This window comes from Caenorhabditis remanei, chromosome I (assembly GCF_010183535.1).
Source record: "Caenorhabditis remanei strain PX506 chromosome I, whole genome shotgun sequence".
In the NCBI taxonomy this organism is placed as follows: domain Eukaryota; kingdom Metazoa; phylum Nematoda; class Chromadorea; order Rhabditida; family Rhabditidae; genus Caenorhabditis; species Caenorhabditis remanei.
In genome coordinates this window covers 8,397,362-8,417,655 of record NC_071328.1, presented here as the reverse complement: position 1 = coordinate 8,417,655, position 20,294 = coordinate 8,397,362, and the positions used below count along the sequence as shown (strand labels likewise).

The 20,294-nt window shown below is 38.2% G+C and overlaps 3 protein-coding genes across 3 annotated transcripts; 1 reads left to right on the top strand and 2 right to left on the bottom strand.

The window, feature by feature from the left end:
• Positions 1-918: 918 nt before the first annotated feature.
• Positions 919-4,243, top strand: GCK72_001702 (uncharacterized protein; the record flags this gene model as incomplete). The annotated part of the gene is made up of 8 exons (XM_003114817.2): positions 919-1,089; positions 1,208-1,440; positions 1,726-1,891; positions 2,237-2,400; positions 2,604-2,732; positions 2,937-3,073; positions 3,185-3,489; positions 4,115-4,243. The coding sequence occupies 8 exons, from the start codon at positions 919-921 to the stop codon at positions 4,241-4,243; spliced, it is 1,434 nt and encodes a 477-aa protein (XP_003114865.1).
• A 10,999-nt stretch (positions 4,244-15,242) lies between these two features.
• Positions 15,243-16,837, bottom strand: GCK72_001701 (uncharacterized protein; the record flags this gene model as incomplete). Its single annotated transcript, XM_053723083.1, has 7 exons — positions 15,243-15,284; positions 15,414-15,494; positions 15,568-15,762; positions 15,865-15,960; positions 16,107-16,495; positions 16,564-16,756; positions 16,808-16,837. The coding sequence occupies 7 exons, from the start codon at positions 16,835-16,837 to the stop codon at positions 15,243-15,245; spliced, it is 1,026 nt and encodes a 341-aa protein (XP_053591728.1).
• A 638-nt stretch (positions 16,838-17,475) lies between these two features.
• GCK72_001700 (uncharacterized protein) lies at positions 17,476-19,776 on the bottom strand (the record flags this gene model as incomplete). The annotated part of the gene is made up of 4 exons (XM_053723082.1): positions 17,476-17,495; positions 17,544-17,735; positions 17,826-18,729; positions 18,874-19,776. 4 exons carry the CDS (start codon positions 19,774-19,776, stop codon positions 17,476-17,478), a joined length of 2,019 nt encoding a protein of 672 aa, XP_053591727.1.
• Positions 19,777-20,294: the final 518 nt, after the last annotated feature.

The window sequence follows — 20,294 nt, the reverse complement described above, 5'->3', positions numbered from 1 at the left end:
TAGCTTTCCCTTCTTCTTTTTCTCCGTGGAGCGTTCCTGCGTTCCTGCGTCTCCAACTTGGCGCCATACTCTATCAGATATTATGTTCTCGTTTTTGTAGATGTGTACCCCTCCACACTATCGCCACCACCACACCAGTTCTCTCTTCTTGTCGTTTTCCCTTCTTCTTCTCCTTTCTCTTCATCTCCGTTCCATTTCTTCCTGTTTTAGCTACTGCTTAGTCACAACTCGACTCCATCCAGACAGAACCAAGCGTTACTGTTTCTCTTTAAGTCAATTCTGTATTTGTATCATTCAAATAAAAGTTATGCACACCGAAACATTTTTCAATTACGGTAGACGGCATCAGTGTTTAGTTGAAAATGTGCTCCAGGCTGTTTATAAACTTGTTTGTGCAACCCACCGACCAAGTCGATTCAGAAGCACCGGAGATCATTAGAACATATTGTTCAACAAAATGGGGGAGGGCAGCTCCGCTCAGAATAGATTATAATAATTTACTTATTCACAGCCACCTATCGGATTTTTTAATTATTCAATATAGTTATTTGTTCAAAAAGAAAACAACACCTTCGTTTCGGATCCAAACTTGTAAAACCGGCGTAACGACAATTACATCTACATTCCATCTATAAGTATTAGCTCTTATTCAGAGAAACTCGTAGCCTTCCGGATGTAATTTATGTTTTTTGAGTTATTCCAGTTGTTTAATACTCTTTGTTTCCGTAAAAATAAAAATAAAGATTGACCACATGTGTGTCTTTTCTCATTTTTCACAATTCTGCTCTCACCAGTCTAATCCATTTTTCGTTACGTTATTCTAAATGTCTTTTCTCTTCGAAACCATCGTCTCAAAACACTCCCTCTTTTTTTTGTTCAGTAGTATCGGGTCAGGATTCAATCCCTCCACATGAAATCATGGATATCCCGGTTGTTGGATTCACGCATCGTCCTCCACGTCGTAATGTACCAAGACACGGGACAGGAGCGTTGACACGTGAATTGACTACATCATCAACTGAAAAAGTGACTGGTGCCACACCATCTGCTCCTGACACTGCTCCGTCGGTAACAGCATTGGTGAAAAAGGTGAACTTCCGGGTTCTAAAACTTAGAGAATGACTCCATAAAACTTCAAAGAGTGCGCCGAAATAATCAGAAACACGATTTTTTTTCAGCTGTCGTACCCTTACATTTCTTTTTTCAGCCGCCTCCAACTCTTCCACCACCAACAATGCCACCGGGTCCTCCTCACGGAATACAATTCATGGCACCACCGCCACATCATCAATATCCTCATCATCTACAATATCCACCGCCTCCAGGTTTACCACCTCCACCACACTACTATACGCAACCACCACCACCGCCTCCATCAGCTGTACATGGATACTATCATCCACATCCACATCATAGTGGGCCAACAACACCTGTAGCTAGGTCAGTTTTTCGAATTCAATTCAGTGATAAATTATTTTGGGTGAACGCTTTTACGTGGTTTCCTTAATTTTTAATGTACAGAATCTCGGTAATGCAAACGCTTCTCCCAGAGTGATCTTTTGAACCATGTTAATGATCATACTTTACAGTATGCTAATGTGCCAACAAGTCACTTAATATTCGTCAGAATTTTTATCTGCGTTCTGGACGAATTTGTAGAGTTATATGATTTTATACCGATCCATTGTTATCATCACCTCTCTAACCGCCCGAAAGATACTTCAGAATGGCTCCAACACCATTTGGAACTGGTCTCCCACCTCCACCACAAGTTCCTCCACCACCTCCACCAGCTCCACCACCACGGACGATAACCGCTTCTTCATCTACGGCGTCAACGTCTATCGTAGCTTCGAGTAGTGGAATTCCACCACCACCACCGCCACTACAGGTGAGAGATTCTCCAGGAAGAGTTTTCTATTTTGAAGTAGATTTCTAGGAACGAAAAGAATTAGTCAGACTGAAGAGCATACCGTAAAACCTGTAATAGAAGCGTTCCCGCTAGCAAGAGTTTGGAGCATCCTATCTCGGCTTCCTTTAAAGATATGAATATTTTTACAGCTGAAAAAATGTTCTATGAATATTAAGCTATATTTTGTCAGTTAGCAGCTTTTTGATATTTCCTTTGGGAACCGAGATATACCGCTGCGAGCCGCCATCGCCATGTGCGCCTCTTTTACATGTTTTCCAGTATACACGCATTGCATCGTCTCAAACAAAAAGTTCGGTTTTTCAGAGGACACCTCGAACGCCCAGTAATCCAATTTTCCAATCACCACGAGACGGCTTCTCATCATCGTCATCTGCTGGCATAGCTTCTTCATCTTCTGGAGCACCACCACCTCCACCTCCTCCACCTCCGCCTCCCCCGCCTCCACCAATGGAAACCAGTTCTAAAACGTAAGTGATCTTTATTTCCCCGGAAAAGTAGTTCCTCTCAATACCGTAAAATCGGGATTAAAGAGTTCTTATCTGATGATACTATCCCATTCTCTAATGCACAATCTAGAAAGCGTGCTTCTGTTTGAACTTTTAAAATTAGTGACGAAAATCTTTTCTTAGTTACTTAAACAATTCTCTACGATAATCTCAAGCCCTTCCAGCAATATGTCAATATCGCCAACATCTCGATCGTCATCATCATCAGGAAACAATCCACAACGAGACTCTCTATATAAACGAGAAGTTGCTCAAATGATGCAACAGCAACAGCGGATTAACAATAATAAACGGTACGATTAATTTATTTTTCTGTCAAACGATGCGAGGCCTTAAATTTTGGAAGTTTGTTCAAATAATAACTTAAACCCACAGCGCTCGGGTAAAAAATTAGAAACAACTGCCCTTGAAAATATGGCATTATCAAAACTACAAAAATGATGTCGTTATAATGTTTTCAAGAAATCGAACAAAACCACTGAAAACATAATTTCCAGGCCGCAAACGAGTCCACCGAAGGAGTTAATGACGCCGAAACGGAGGTATCATGATGAAGGAGGAAGTACACCATCATCAACTAGGCAATCGAGGAGCGATAGAATTAGTATTGATGGACGATCACCAGAAGCCGGAGGTAAGAATTTAAATATTCAATAATACGTTCGATTAACTCACGTTTCAGTCTTTAAAATTGTAATATTTAGACTAGTTCGACTTTGAGTAATCCCAATTTTCTTATTTCTAGCAGTCTCTGGAGAAACAAGAAACAATTCATCGCCACCTGTAACAGACGATAAGGCGTCAAAATTCAAGCTCCCATTCACCGATATGTACAAGTATTACGACAAGGATATGGCAAATGAAAAGTCGAATTCACTTGGGTTATCAGATGAAGAAGATAGGAAGATTTTGACAAAAATGAGACGACATTCGATCTATATGGATAATCAGATCCTAAATAAACAGCAGACGGTGGAAGCAACTCGTCAGTATTGTACAACGAAGAAGAAAATGAGAGAGATACTTATGACAAGAATTGAACATATTGATGTAAGTTTTCTTAATTTGAATTAAACATTATATTGTGGAGTGATTCGTGGTAAATATTTGTAGTTGAGATTTCAACAGAAAACTATGGTCGTTACACCGAAAATTTCGGTCGGCCTGAGATGTCAATTTTTCTAGGGTAGAGTCTAATAGAATGTTCAGCTCAAAATTGATTTCTAATATAATCTTCCCGCCGTGGTTTTCTTTCATTTTTCTACATTATGTCACAAGTTCAATTCCATACTGATTGGAGACCTTTTATTTTATATGAAATTTGCAAAACCCGGGCCACAACCCTCCCGATCAGTTCTTTCCGGACCAGGCCTATGAGTTTTTGAAAAATCAATCACCTTATTGGCGAATTAAATAATGTTTGTATTTCCACCAAACAATGCTGACACATCACTATGTTTCTTTCTATCTTCTATTCAATCCATCATTGGGATATTTAGAAGAAATCAGAAGAAAAATTTCAGTTTTACTTCACTTATCGTCAGGAGATCAGAATTCATTTTGTTCGTTTTCGAACTGTGATAAATTCTGTTTATTTTTCCTCCTTTGGTTGAAGTAGACTCAAATTTATTTCGATTCAAATCACTTCAATTATCACCACTATTCTCGATTTCAGAAAATAATCGAAGATCTCGAAAAAGCCGATTCGGTACTGCAATCATCAACATCACCGGTTATGGTTGAAATGTTCAATCATTGTTCAAATGGAGGAACAGGAGCAGGACATCATTCAAATCATTCTTAATACTTTTGTCTTCTTTTTGTTGTGTTTCTGTTTTTTCCTCAAAACGTTCCCATGTGTCTCCTTTCGCTAGTATAGTCATTCATTCTCTTTGCGGGTTCAATTAATTTTTCTAATTTACTGTTCAAGATTATGATTTCAAGCGAAATTGTGTCAATCATCTATTAACACTAGGTGCTAAAGATTTTATTTTCCTTGAAATCATAACTATTAACTTCAATCTTCTAGACAAAATTCTCCCGATTTCCTAGGCATCTCTCGTTCATTCGATCTTTTTTCCAATTTTCCATTTTTCAAAAATAGCTTTCTCTTTACAAAATATTGTGTTACAGCGCCTTTTCGCCTCGTTTTTCAAACTAATTTCCTTCTTTTTTCTGTAATTTTTTTCTAAACTTTCTCCACCCTTTTGATGAGTTAAACGTGCCCTCATCGTCTCAAAAATTCACTTTTCTACTCCCTTCTTTTAGATTTTTCTAATTTTTCCATATTTTTGGGTCTATTTTCACCTAAATTTTTATGTGTCCGTTTCTTCATCATAATCATTACCTCATCTGTTGAGCAGAATTAAAACAAAATAAACAATTTAAAAAAATTATCAATGAAAGATAGTTATCAATTAGACCGTTCTCAAATCAAAAATTTCATAAATTTCACCTCATTACAAAATTAGAAAACATTTCTAACGGCATTGTAAAAGGATTGATCATAAGAAGACTAAAGAAAACGCACAATTGTAAAACCAGCAAAAGTTTGGAGGGAGAGAGATAAAGTATTCTGAAGTAAATTATTATTCTTTACATTAGACAGAAAAAGGAAAGAAAAGTAAGGAAATCATACTCGTTTCAGTGAGAGAAGGACAGAAGAAAAAGTTGAGTTTTGATTAATCAAAAGTTTCAGAATTGCGATATAAAAGTTAAGGCTCAATGATTTGAAAGGTATGGGACGAATTAAACGGCAGAATAACAATTGAAAAAGAATACGAGACTACTACATTCAATGAAAAGCTTCTTGTATTAACGATACGGATCGATTACAGTTGCCGAAATAGAAAAGTTATTGTTTTAAAAATCGAAAATAAACAGTTTTAGGGTGACACTGCATCGACACGTATCGAGAATAATTCGAGGATAGAAACCCATAATTTACGATTAAAAAACTCCCGTTTCGATATAGTTAAGAAAGCCTTAATGTCTGTTGGTTGATTGTGTTGATACGATTCGATTGATGTGTTCTTTCATGTTTCGTCAAATGATCACTTCGCATGAATTTCTTTCCGCAATGATTGCAAGCAAAACGTTTCTCTCCAGTATGAGTTCGACGATGGCGTTGAAGTTCGTCGCTTCTGGAAACAGTATGATTATTATCAGATGACTCTTAGAAAACCGAACAATTTCGGTATATTCCCATTTTGTATAAAAATGTTCACCTTGTGAATCTCTTATTACAATGTTGCCAATCACATGCAAATGGTTTATTTCCAGCATGTCCACGGAGATGTGCTCTCAAATGGGATGTTTTTCCGTATGTTTTGTTACACAAATGGCAGATATGAGTCCGAGATTTTCCATCGCCTCTGAAATATGGGATAATTAGTTATTTGAGGTTTTATCTTCTGATAACTAAAAAAAATTGAAGCATACTATTTAGGAAGTGTATTACTTTCGATCAGATAATAAAATAATAATAATATTCACTTATGCTGTTCTAATCTGTTAGTTGCGAAGGCTAATATTAATAGTTATCCATAACTCACTGTCTAGTATTCTGAACACAATTCGGACACGTGCATGCACATCGTTTCGGTGCTTCTGCTCCCATTGTAGACATATCATACTTCATATCGTAATCCGATTTCATATTCATATTCATCATCGAATCGTCATTCATTTGATGTTGAGCCATCTGCCGATGTCCTTGATTATTGTTCTAAAAACTTATGTTTGAAAGCAAAGCGATTATGACCAAGATTTTGACAAAAAATTGAACTTTTCTGATTTTCAGAGAAATCATACATGCATGAGAATGAAAATATATACGATACCTTTCTCACCTGGGCGGAAGGACCAGCAGTCGGTGGTCCCTCGTTGGTGATAATCCATTTTTGTGGATCATTTGGATCTTGTTGGAAATGAAGATTACCTAAAAAATTCAAATCTTAGATTAACATGTTCCAAGAGCCATAGAATCTTCTTAGGAAACAACGCTATTGCTTACCTAACGTGATTCTTTGTTGTCCAGCCAGAGTCGAAACAGCCGATGGTCCTCCATTCGATTGACCACCTCCGTTATTCTGCATTCTTTGTCCACCAGAAACCATTCCAGCTGGTGCAATTGGAATGGGATCTCTTCTTTGTTGTACTTGTTGCTGCTGTTGTTGCTGTTGCTGCTGTTGAACCTGTTGTTGCTGCTGTTGATTTCCATTTGAGTTTCCAATAATTCCAGATCCAACTTGATCAATTACTTGATCTATCGATTCCATTCCATGATGTTGTTGATGTTGATTATGTTGTTGTTGTTGCTGTTGTTGCTGTGAAGATCCCGATTGTTGTTGCATCATTTGATTCATTTGGTGCATTAATGTTTGCTTTTTCTCACTTCCACCTTGCACTTGGACTGGGATGAATTGGACCTTAAATTATGATTTTCGAAAAATTTTAAAGTAAGATTTTAATTTTTTTTTCTGGAAAACCTTAAAATTTGATAGGGAAATTCTAAGAGAAAATTCGGAATTTTTGAAAATATGGAACTATTCACGAAAAATTCTATCAGACTCATTTACAAAAAAATCAAGAGACGCCGCTAAGAAGGCAGTCACGCACGGTGACTTCACTACACTTATCAGTATTTCTCAATATAAAAAACCGACCACGCCCATTTTTGGTTTTTTCTTTTTTCTGTTTCTTTTTTTTAAAGCTATCACATAAGATAAAAATAAAGAAATGACCTATTGCATCGAAAAGTTTTGACAACGTAGTGTTCTAAATGAATGAAGATTTCTGAATTTTCGTAAATAAATTTCAGAACAACTCATTTTGGGTTCGGATTTGGTTTTTAAATGAATAAAAAAATAATACAGCTACAAATGGTGTGCTTTTCAAAGAGAAATTAGAAAATTCCATAAATAAATTCGAAAAAGGAGGCACAGAGAAATCATAGAAAACGTCTGAAGAAGACGTGGAAGGTGGGCGGTGCTCCGGATTTATGATAACTCCTGGAGAAAACGAAAGAAGAAGGGATAATCTCATTCTTAAAGGAGCGAGAATCTTTTAGTCTTGAATGAAGTTCAATTTTCAAAAATTAAAAAGTGGAGAACACTAAAATGATTTCTCGCAGAGTTTTATGACTGGAAAAAACAAACAATATCAATGATTTCTTAAAACATTATTCGTTAAATTTGAACAAAATTCAGAGAACCGTTCTATTTTCACCAGATCAAATGTTTTTACTGAGGTTATTTATGTGCGGATCTGGCGATACTAATCAAATCATCGCAATGTAAATGTAGAGTTTACTTCAGCTTTTGGCTAATTTTAAGGTTTTTTTTTGCTTTAAAACTTGCTCATTACCTGTCTTGAACCAGTATGATTCTGTCCCTGATTTGGTTGTAATAAATAAACTTGTGATCCATCTGGAGTCGTTGTTCTCGGATGTTGCAAAATCATCATTTTGTTTTGTTGCATTTGTTGCTGCTGAGGTATCTGTTGTTGTTGTGATTGACCCGGCTTTGACATTATTTAAAATAAGGCCGCTGACGGTAGATGTGATTCAGATTTCAGAGCTTTCCGTTTCGATTTTGATTTTAGAAGTCAGATGGATCTGAAAATAAGGAATTTATTGTGAGTGAGAGTATTAATTAAAAGGAAATAGGAAGAATGTATACAGTTGAAGAATTAGCTGAAAAATAAAAGTTTGTGAAAATTTGCGTTCGGGTCAGAAACCACGATGATTTATGGAATTTGATACCAAATCAAGGTCAAGAAAAGAATTTCATCAATTAAACGTCTTTCCATTATTTTTTTGCTAAATATCACACCTCGAGATTGGTCGTCATTGTTCCCCTTTATCTCTCTCGCTCTCACTTCACAACCTTACAAAAATGTTCTTTCGTTCTTATTTTTTATCGTTTCATCTAGAAGCGAACGGTTGTGATGAGTGGGAGGGACTGGTTTTTTCTTGTCTTTTTTCAGTGGTTGACTGATAAATCAGGTATTCGGAGAACGGTATTAAATGATTGAATGAATATGGTTGCGGTTATATGAAGATGAAACAGAGACGAAAAAAAGGAAGCCCAAATGAGTGCAGGGATTTGCAAAGCATTCTATATGTTCTTGATGGAAAAAGTGCATAGAAATAATGCCATCTTGAGAAGCCATCATAGTCAATATTTTAATGAAAGAATGGGCTGATAGGCGAGGAAGTGGAAACTTTGGTAAACTGTTGATTAATAGGTTTCTAAACGCTTTGCACGCATACACTTAATATTTCCGAGCCCAGAATTTCGAAACTCGGATACAACCTAGACAGTCTAGTCCTAGACTTTTAGTATCAGAGAAAGAAAGAAAGTAAAATAGAGACAGTGCAAACCCTAGAGACTTTAGACAGTTGTGGAAAAGAATCAAAAAACGGGCGGCGCTAACCCTCCCCTCGATATACCGTTTTGTATCGAATTTGTAACAAACACACAGAAAAGATGGGAGGGAGGAGTAATAGTAATAGTTGTAGTTGTTGATGTATCAAAAAAAAAGAGGAAGAGAGGGAGAGAAAATGTGGGCGTGGCTTATTAGAAGACTGGTTTATTTTCTCTGTCTGTGTGTGATAGTCTCCTAGTGGAATAGAATCTCTAATAGTGATTCTCACGTGGAAATTAAAATGAAAGAGGCAGAATAAAAAACAGATCATTGAATAGGAGAAGGAGGTGGGTCATCAGGGGGAGGAGTATTGATTTGAACTATTTTGGGGATGCGCGGAAACCCAAAACTGATGAAATAATTGGAAATTTCGAAGTTTCGTCAGGAATAAAAAACATTGGCATTTGTGTGTAATCTGCATCTAAATACACTAACTAAACTTTAAAAAATCTAAAGAGCTGTAAATATTCAAACTCGTCCAGTATTTTATCGCAGGGAAAGGCGTGATCGAGCCAAGAAAGAGAGACATCACATGAGAAGAAGAGACGTTCAGAGAAAAGAGGGAGGGGCATTAATCGAAAAGAGGCCGACCCGGAGTTGCGACACAAGTAAGTACCATTTCCAAACAATTTCATTCTGAACCAACGCTGCAAAAAATATAAAATGTCCCTGATATAAAGGAAGATGTCGTAATCTGGAAATCCCTTCCGAGAACTTGAAAATAACAGGCAAGTGAAAGAAATTTAGAGAAAAGGGAGGGGCCAATTGGAGGAAAAGAAGGAATACAGAGGAAAAAGGAGGAAATGGGGAGGGAATAAGAGGGCGGATTGCCTCCTCCCTCTCCACACCTGCCCTCATTTTCTCTTGTGAGACCGTCTGTCTTTCCATTGATTGTCAATGTCGCGTTTCTCTCGGATTGCGTTTGTGGGAGTGGCCTAGATAGCACTCGGCCCTCGCGCGGATTGAAATATTCGACAAAGAATACAAATTTAGATCAGCGAAATGGTTATTTGCTTCTGGATCTAAATTATTGACGTATTAATTGCAAGCACGTGTTTTTACAGTTATCAACTTCCACAGCTAAGCATGAAAATCTAGAAAAATACAACAACTCACAACAAATTTTAACAATTTAGAAATCCATCGAAAAAATTAAGTTCAGACAAGTTTAGACCAAACACAGAAGTTGTAGTATGATCTGAGGCTGGTAAACATTTAACTTCCGAAATTCTCATTTTTCAAATTTATTCCGCTTCGAAGTATCTAAATTTTTCGAAAACAAGTTAATCAGGGGGTGGTGTTTTCTCTGAGGCGGAGCGAAGCAGAACAACGTGTTTCACATTCAGAAATATGAAATATACTTACGAAAAAAGAAGAAAGTAGGTGTGTGCTTATGTAACACACGCCCTCTCATTCTATCAGTTTGACTGTTTGTCTGATTGTCGGAAGGGTTGTGTCCTCCTCTTTCTCCTCAAACTGTCAAGTGTGCTCTATTCGTTATCTTTTTCTCTGGGTTAGTATCTCGTTGCTTTAGAATGGACAAAAAAGTTATGCTCTTTTTTGTTAGAGGCGTGCTTGTTGATTGAGAGGTTAGCATCGGAACGGTTTCAACTGATAAGAACGGGACCATTTCTTTGCGATCATCGCGTTCTCAAGCAACAAACACCTTCTATGCGCAGAAGTATTTCTTCATATCAAGATGTAAGAACAGTCATTTTCAGGTTTTAATGGGGAAGGAAATCTTGAGTATCCCATTTTGAAACCTCCAATTCTCTCATTAATGTCCAAATGTTTCTTGAATACGAGAAAGCTAAGGTAGCACATCAATGTAGATCGTCCATTTTTTGGAAGCTTTGATGTATATTCCGGATGCGAATCTTATAGGTGTTTTGTAGAAGATAAACGTATCATGTGCAGTGCATTTTTCGTCATGCACTTACAGTTTCAAAAGTAATTGACATAAAAGAGGAGGAGAATTGGAAAGGAAAAGGGGCCGGGACAACATACAGAAGAGAAGAGACAAACAAAGAAGCCTTTTTCTCCTCCTCCCGGTGACTGCGGGCGGGCGCAAAACCCGCCTTTGCGCCCGCCTCACTCAGCCGAGAAGCAAGTGTTTCTCTAACAAAACGACACGTTTCTTTCTTCCTAGCCTCAATACAGTTCCCAATGGCTTAGAAAAAGCTAGGCCACGTAATGTCAGTGGCCTTGACACCTGTTCGGCTTCAGTTCTCCTCTTTTGACAAATTGTGGGCGGTGGGAGGTGGAAGTATCGGAAGAGAAAAGACGGGATAAAAACAGAGAGAATAAAGAAAAAGGGGCCGGAATTCGAGCGGAGAGGGCGGAGAGAAAGGAAATTGGAAAAATGGAGAAAGAGAAGATAGAGAGGAAGCCATATGACCTGTCAGTTGTGATAACTGATAAGAAAAAGAAGAAAGAGATGAAAATGAGAACACATCACTTATGTTATCGTGATGGGAGGGCAATTTGATGAAGATGTAACTACGCTCTATTGATGATTATGTTTCTCTTAAAAATCGTTGTTTTTTTTAAATATTAATAAATCAACTAAGACAAATCTGGAACTTTTGCTCCGTCTTATCTTTATAGAGCTAGAATATCACCGATTCTACTTCTCTGGCCTATTCTGATTTTTGGGAGTTATCGAACAACTACTATAGTATTTATATATCTCTAACCGTTGTTCTTACGATATCTCAGATCCGCCCACACGGACATTGTTTTAGAAATCGTGTTAATATAAAAATGGGCGGAGATATGAATTGAGATGCTTCAAGGTCACATTCATTCATTCATCAGAATTTTGATCTGTAGGCTTCATATACTGGAATCTGGTAAGTAGGTACAACGCCTAAGGCCTTATCTAAACTTATTTCGGCTTGGATTATGGTCAAACCTTCAAAAATAAATCTTCTAAGATTCTCCACAATTTGTCATTTTCTAGAATTGAAAAAGTGGGTGTGTTTGTCTGTGTACCGTACCGATTGTCCCATCCCATTTCTCTTCGTTTAGACACACAAAACTGGGCGGGTGAGCAATCGGATGGTCGGCCTGTTTGCCTACTTTCACTCCACCTCCTACTCCTCAAAATCTCTTTTCGTCCGTTTTGCCCTGTCCGTCGGGCGGTCCGTCCGCGTCTCACATGCTTCATATATGAGTGGAAAGAGAGACAAAACGAACGAGAAGGATTTGGGCGGGCGGCAAAAAAAACGAAAGAAGAGAAAAGTAGAGGAAGAGGAGGAGACTGAGAAGGTGGAGAGAAAATTTCGGATGAAAAAATAAAACAGGAACACCTGGCGAGAGAGACCACCCGACGACTGACTCTGTGCTGGGAGAGGAACTTCGGAAGAGGAGTAGGCGAGAAAATGAGCTCAATTGAGACGATCGACTTGAACTATTTGTTGGATAGGAATATGAGGAAGTGATAGGAGCGTGGACTAGTGCTTCGAAAGCTCGGTTGCCTCCAATAGTTTTGAAGAAGAACATCTAGACTGTGAGAACTAACTTCCGGCTATATCTACTAATTGAAACGTGGGAGCTAAATCATGAGATGGATATGTAGCTAGGTGTAGAATATTCGTTACGTATACCTTCAAGATTCAGAACGAAACTCCATAGAATTCAAAAATATGTAGGCTTCTTTGATAAGCAATTCAGAACATTCCAAACTATTGCAGTGATTGCATCTACAGGTTAAGCTATAATCCCTTCTAGAACCTGAACAGTTACCTTAATGTAAGCTCAAGTTGAATGAATGTACTGTAATACATGCAGAATCAAATGAAGTCATCGTCTCAGACATTGATGATAGCCGAGAATCAAGTTCATGGGTCTTGACACGTGAATATACTCGCTGTACTGTCCCAACACTGTTCAGCTTTCAGTTGAGTCACCATTATTTCAATTTGAAAATTCCTGTTCTACTCCGAATTGGACGTTCAAAATCTAGATAAAATACATATTAACCACGAATATCTTGAATCGAAACGTTCACTACTTACTTACAGCTATCGATAAGTAAATTATCACTGATCAAAGGACAACGTGATATCACCTATGATGTCACTCGGAAAGAGGAAGGAAATACTCGTATACTTCAAATTTGAAGCAAAAGAACCGACAAGTTTAAAACAAAAACCAACGAAAAGTAAGAATAAAATCTCCAACCTCTTATGTCTCCACCCACTTCATAAATCGAATCAATTTTCCGATTTTTCTATTTCTTCTTATTTTTCTTCCATTCTATGTTTTCTAGATGATCTCTATCCAATATCGATCAAAATTCCAAAATTTCAATTCTGGATCTTTCAAGATGCTCTAGAAGTGACATGAAGAAGAAATAAGGGGTGGAGACCCAAGAGTGGGAGGAGATGGAAAAAAGGCGGTGTCGGTTGGCCGGGGTGGGTCTTCACTCTCTCCAGCAAGCGGAGGGGGTTGGGCTGAGAAGAAAAGGGGTGTGTATACTCTCCATCTCTTGCACATTCTGCGTCTCTTTCTATGTACTCTGCATCTCTCCATTTTTCATGCTCTCTGATCTCTTATTTGTCGCCCAATCATTTTCTCTGCCGTCTCTATCACTCTCCCTCTTTCGAATAATTTCTCTCGTTGTGTTTGAAAGAGAGAGAAAAGAGACCTGCGTCTCTTGATTTGGCTCTCTTACTGACTGTCGACTGACATTGGAAAGAGGAGGAGAAAACGAAGAAAGGAGGCGGGAGATGGTGGGGGAGGAGAATATATAGGAATACAATGTATGTGTATGTGGAAGAAAAAGAAGGAAAAAGAGGAAAATGGCGACAACGATGTGGAAGATATCCCTAGGATGAAAATGGAGAATATGGAATTTTTTATGAAACTTCTAGAAAAGAAAGGTTCCAATATTCAGGGCATCTTTACAGAGGCCCGAAAGTTTATTTCAGATGAGATATGAGGAATTGCAGTGACGCTGTATCTACTGTTTATGTCTACGTTCCCCTGACTTTCAATCTGGACTATCTGGATTGACAACGATATTCTAATAAATTCAAGTGTTCGTAGAACGTTTTTGAACCAGAGCTACTAGATTACAGAATAACTTTAAGTTAATCTCAAATTAAAAAGAATACGTTCAGAATAGTTAATCCTAAACCTATGAATCTTAAAGTCCTTGAGTTTTCATTGTTCAATTAACATAAAAGTTTATACCTTCATAAAGGAAATCTGGATTAAAAAATAGAACAAAACCGAATTTATGTTAGGTAAAGATGACATTTTCAGTGTCCGCAAACTGGTTTAAAAATAGGTCTTAATACATGTCATCTATTGGACTTTTCAGGACAAGAAGTCAATTTTCCTTCTCGCTTCTTAATTTTTCCCTAAAAATTCGCGACGCCAAAACACATTACACCCCTTTCTGTTGTTTCACCATCTAATTGGGGCGTGTCATTCTTCAATTTCGTCTCCTTCTCTCCTCCCACTGCCCATTCAACCAGCTGCGTTGATGTGAGGAAGAGGAGTCTAGAAGGAGGAGTGTAATAGAGAAAATGTATTCCGAATGGGAAAAAGAAAGAGAAAAAGGAGGGGTCTCTTTTCCCATCAGATATGAAGGAAGAGGATGAGAAAAAGGACTGCATCAGGCTTTCAGACATTACACAACGACATAAGGGCTGTAGGACTGCACCGAGGGACTCGAAGCATTTGGTTAGTGCGATCCTATGCACGTCATAGCAGAAGACCAATAAGAAAATAAGAATTTTGGTTCAATCTGGATGAATCCGAACAACACGATATGGAAGAAAGCTTATCAATAGTATCTGAACTATCTAGTTTCAACTTCTATCGGCCCTAGAGATTTACAACCTTCAATTTAGTCCACCCAAATTTTTATGCATTTCGTTTGAAGCTTTGCCTAATTCTAGGTTCTGCATACACGAGTACGCGAGGTATCAAGGAGTGATGCCAACCAAAACCAACAAAGAATAAAGACATTATTTGGATTCAGCGTTTTCCGGAGACTCAAAACCAAGAAAAAAGATACAATTCAATGGATGTATGAATTATTAGAAGATAGAAATGGGGTCTCAACGGGATGGGATGAAGTAGTGAATCATGAGTATTTGGGATTACAGGCATAATTTTTGTAACTCTTGCGGTAGAATTCAGGAGGATGGGAAACGGGGAATGAGCATTATCTGCTATTGTAGAGATGAAACTGTAAGGCCGGAAATTTGAGGAACATTTGTGGAAACAAAAAAGTATACCGGATAAAAATGGGTAGTCTGGGAAGTTCTTAAAAATTGACCGAAACAGAGAAAGGAAAAAACAAAGAAGAGATTTAGAGTTTGAGATGATGTTAAAGTTGATGTTTGATAGATGCATGCTTATTGATCGAAGTGGTACTCGGGCTTGATATTGTTAGAGACCTGTAAAAATAATGATATTTTGATGTGATGTTTGTCGGAAGTCGTAAAAATATCTTGTATTGGGTGAGTATCAGTTTCAGATTCAATTTTGGGTTTTTTTAATCAACTAATCCTTTTAAGATTGCTTACCGCAGGTTCTTCGTCCATCTGTTCATCATCCACCTCTTCCTCTCTTTCGTAATCCGAAACGTGATCCTCGTCTTCCATCGGCTAAAATTATTTGATTGCAAATATATGTTTATAATAACTTTAAAATTTTCTATTTATTGCTAACTGATATTACCTCATCGTCCTGGGAAGTATCTTGAGAAACAACCGTTTCATTTGCATGCATCTCCTCGAAATGTCTTGCCAGTGCTTCTTTCGACATGAAGTATTTTGTACATCCAACTTGTGGGCACTTCTGTCTCTTGTTTGCTGGCTTGTAGGCAGGAGCTGATGTGGATTCCTGTGATTGTCTATTGTTTGACGGGATATGCTGAAAATTAAACTTCGTTTCCCACAAGTGGGGACTTTTTTATGAGGTCATATCTTTTGTCTTGAACTTTATTAATAGGAGAGTGAACGTTCATCAGCTTACCGGTTCCAGATCATGGTTAGAGTTAAAGTGACTTCTAGCTGCCTCGGCACTGGAGAACTCAGCAGAGCAACTGTGAACATTGCAACGATAGCTCATCTGTAAACGGATCACAATTAAAAAAAACAATTCATGAGGTTTATGCTACAGATCTGTAAACTATCTTCAACATCCGTTTATGAGAGCAAAATGAAAAGTTTAAACAGTAATATATTATTCTTGAATCATTCTAGTAAATTTCTCACTTGATCAGTATAAGTCCAATATTTCGAATTCGTTCTTCTTCCTTTTGCACTTCGTCTGGAACCTGGTCCTCGTCTTGTTCTTTTTCTTGAAGAAGTGCTCGGAAAAGATTCGGAGAGATCATTCAAAGTAAGAGCTCCTGATGTAGAAACATTGTCCGTAGGAATCGGAGCTTCTCCTTCCTCAATGACTACTTCTCTCTCAACTTTAACAATCATCGGTCCCGAATGTGGAACTGGGGGAAGAACTGGAGAAGGAATCGGAGTGACCGGCTGAAGAACCGGAGCAGAAGCTTCTTGGAGGATTGGAACTGCAGCCGGAATTTCAGGCGCTTGTGAGTCTAGTGGGCTTCGAGGTGGAGTTGACTCGTTCGATCGAGATTGGTGATTTCCTGGAATTCGAAAATATTCTTCAGTAAAAACTAGAAAAGTGTGAAAATAAATGTCGATAACACACTACCTTGTTTTTGAGCTGGTGCTCGCATCCAAAGCTGGTGCTCGGATTGCTGGTGCTCGAATCCAAAGATATGCGTTCTTCCTTGATACTCAGTTTGAACAAGACAACGATATAACATGTGATCTGCTTGCACGTGAACGTTCATCCCCTCAATGTTCGCAAACGAGTTCTGGCACCCTTTCCAACCACAAGCAACCTAACAAAAACATAGTGAAAATTACCGAATAAATCCGATCACAGGACTCACTTTTGGTTGCTCAATTTCCAAATCTTCCATTTTAGTATTTCTTTTCGTGCTTTAATATGAGCTTATTGTTCTGAAATATCGATAATCATCATAAAAGCGGGTAGAGCCGAAAGAATGAACTTGAAAACGGAAAATTTAGGTAAACTATTATTTTCCTACCTAATTTCGCCAATTTCTATTATATATTTTCAAAAACCATGTGAAACTATGACATATTTTTATTCTCGAGTTTTGAACATACATTTCGGATATAAAATCATGGAAAAACTATAAGAAATTACAAAAAGACAAAGAAATCGGGAAAATTTGATGACGTTTCGTTTCAACATGTGAAGGAATACTGTAAGTAAACCTACGTGGTTTCGCGTTGCGATGTTTGCGTACTTGTGAAACAGTGCACACTGCAGTGCATGAAAGTGAGAGACGCAGAGAATAATTTCAACAGAATTGGGGAACAGATTTCTGAAAAAAGGTCAAGCAAATCAAATATTAAAATAGTTGTCAAGAAATGAATGGGTGAGAAGGTGAAAAAAATGTTGATTTTACAGCAAAATGGAAAAATATGCAAGTAAATGTGGAGAAATAATTAAAGAAATGTCAGCAGGAATGACAAATAGGGGGAAATATATTATGTTGTTGACGTGCCTGCAAAATATCCTTGAGTTCGATTATTTCTTCGATGACGCCTCTGAAAGACGAATCTTCTTAATTTACAAAATTCTGCTCGATTACTCACTTTTTGATAAGGTAGACTTCTTTGATGTTCCTGCAGTTTTTGTCTCAATAACCGCTAGTACTTCAGCAGGAGTGGGATTTGTTCTCAAGAATTCCTCCCAATTGACAAATCCATGATTATATGGTGATGAATTCACTTGTCCCTTTGTAATTTGTGCTGGATTCGGGGTTGATTGGCCACGTTTCTCGATTTCTGAATAGAACAAGTTAGATTATTCGAGTAAGATCAGAAACTTCTGAGTAACTCAAAACATTCCTGCTGGTTTGTGTATATCAACATTACCTTTCATGGAGTTGGCCACTGCGGCGTCATGATGTGAAGATTGTTGCGAAGTTTTGGTTTTCTCCTTCCGAGCTGTTTTCTTTGCAGCTGAAGCGTGAGTCGCCGGAGATGGTTCGTTAACCGTCAACATGGTGGCTTGGTTTATCACTTCGCCAAGTGAAACTTTCTCGGGTTGATCTTGAGCAGAAACGTGCTGAGTAGATTCTAGTTTGTTCAGTTTACTAGCAACCAATTTCATATCAACCGGCTTAGCTTCAACTGGAGCGATGGTAGGTAAATGATCAGGCTTGGCTCGCAAAACGTGGATCATATCAAGCATTTCATTCAGTTGATTCATATGAACCGTCGTAGAAGGAGAAGAACCAAGCAGTTTGGCTTGTTGAAGAGGCCTCTGATTATGAGTCAAATGTTCGGATGAAGCAATGTAATCTTCTTCTGGGATTCGCTTCACCGTTGAAACTCTTGGCTTGGCTACACTAGTCTCTATCGAATATTTATTTCTCATTATACTTTTCTCTTCTCTTTCCTGTTCCTCTCGTCTCATCATGAAGATTGTCTTAACTGCCACTGGTGGAGCCGGAATAAATTTATGTGTCGACATACAGTATTGCTCTTTTTTCAAATGACCTTCTTTATCTTTCATTACTGCTATAGTTGTCGTCGTAGTGATGACAAAAAGAGAAGTGACATCTGGATCTATTTTTGTTCGATCGTATGGAAATTCTGGACGAAGAATTTGCTCGAATCCTAAAGTTGCAAAGTTGAAACGGTATTGTTCGATTGCTCCGGTGAAATTGTTTTCCACATGCATCACAATTCCTCCAGCTCGGTTCGTATTCTCCACATACTTTGGGATCAGGTTCTCCTCACAGACATGATTAACACAAGAGATGCAATTGAAGAGCTGAAAGTCATAATAATTGGTCAACCAGGAAAACTGTATGATTTAAAAATCGTTTATTAATTCCCTGAACTCGCATGATTCTAACATAGTACTGTTTCCGGAATTGGGCTGAATAGAATTTTCCAAAATAACAAGTTCAATTACCTGAAATTCTCCAGTATAATCATTGTACATAAATCTGGAGAACTTCTCGTTGGAAGCATTGAAAGCACATATATACTCTTTACCCATGTGAGGGCAGTGTCTAGCTTTGAGTGGAACAATTGATCTCAAGTAGAGGGAAAACCCATCGTCGTCAGATTTGGATTCTTCAGAATGTCCTTTAAGATCATGATTCACTGCACTGTTCACTCTTCCGCCGTCCGAATACTGGGAGTTTTCTGAATTGTCAGCCTCATCGTCGTATTCAAAGTCCGTTTCGTCTCCGGTTCCAATCGTAGGTGTTATTTTTTTCATCTTTAATTTTTTAATTGGTTTTGGTGGCTGGATTTCGAACCGTCCATTTCTGAGTATCTGCTTTCTGAAGCCGGTATGACCATCTTTCTCGATCGAAACCATTTCCTTTTCCTCATCATCTTTCAACACAGCCACAGAAGTCGAATAAATGACTTTTGATCGATCATAAACAATTTCCGGACGGAAGACTTCCATGACTGCTCCTGTTTTAAATGAATACGTGTACTGTTCAACACTGTTTGTGAGACAGTTGTAGAAGAAGATGATGGTATCTTTTGTGGCCTCACAGTACTGTACATAGAGAGGACTCAAATGTCTCTCTTCGACTATCTGTTGGCATGCCCTGCAGAGATGTCGTTTCATTGTGTCGTCCGCCGCACTGTATTTGTAGAAATAGCAGGATCCATTCTGACGGTTGACTCCCGCAATGTTCGTTTTTTTGAGTGGGCAGGAGGTGAGGACATAACGGTGATATAGAATTGGAACTTGATTTTCACCATTTTGAGATTGTACAGTATATCCCATTGGCATGGTGTAGGTTTTCATTTGAGTAGGACCAGCATAATAATACGAAGGCGTTTGGACTTGCATATTCAGATGATCGAAGAGAGAGAGAACGAGAGATGCTGAAAAATAGAAATGGTAGATGTCTCTTGAAGAACAAAGTGTCAAAATTGGATAAGAATAAAAATATATTCAGAGGTATCTGACAGTTAGTTGCATTTTGTAGACATCAAAATAATTGAAAAGTGAGTCTGAATAGTTGGGAACGTTCTATTTAGTCATGAGAGCCACGAAACTTAACTACAAATAAGTCCAAAAAAGTTATTGCCCCGGGCGGGATTCGAACCCGCGACTGATTTTCACCTTCGACCGCTCGGCCACCGGGCGGATATTCCAAAAAATGCAAAACTAGGGGAAAAGTGGGCTTTTCGCAGTAGAAAAATGTTGTTTGGGTCGAGCGAGTAAGTGAGAAGGGATAGAAATGGGGTGAGAGAGATAGAAGACCCACGAATTGGAGAAAATGGTCATGGGAACAAATCGTATTCACTCTGGAAATCATGAAATTGGAAACACGGAAGTATTATGAGAATGATTGGACCAAATAG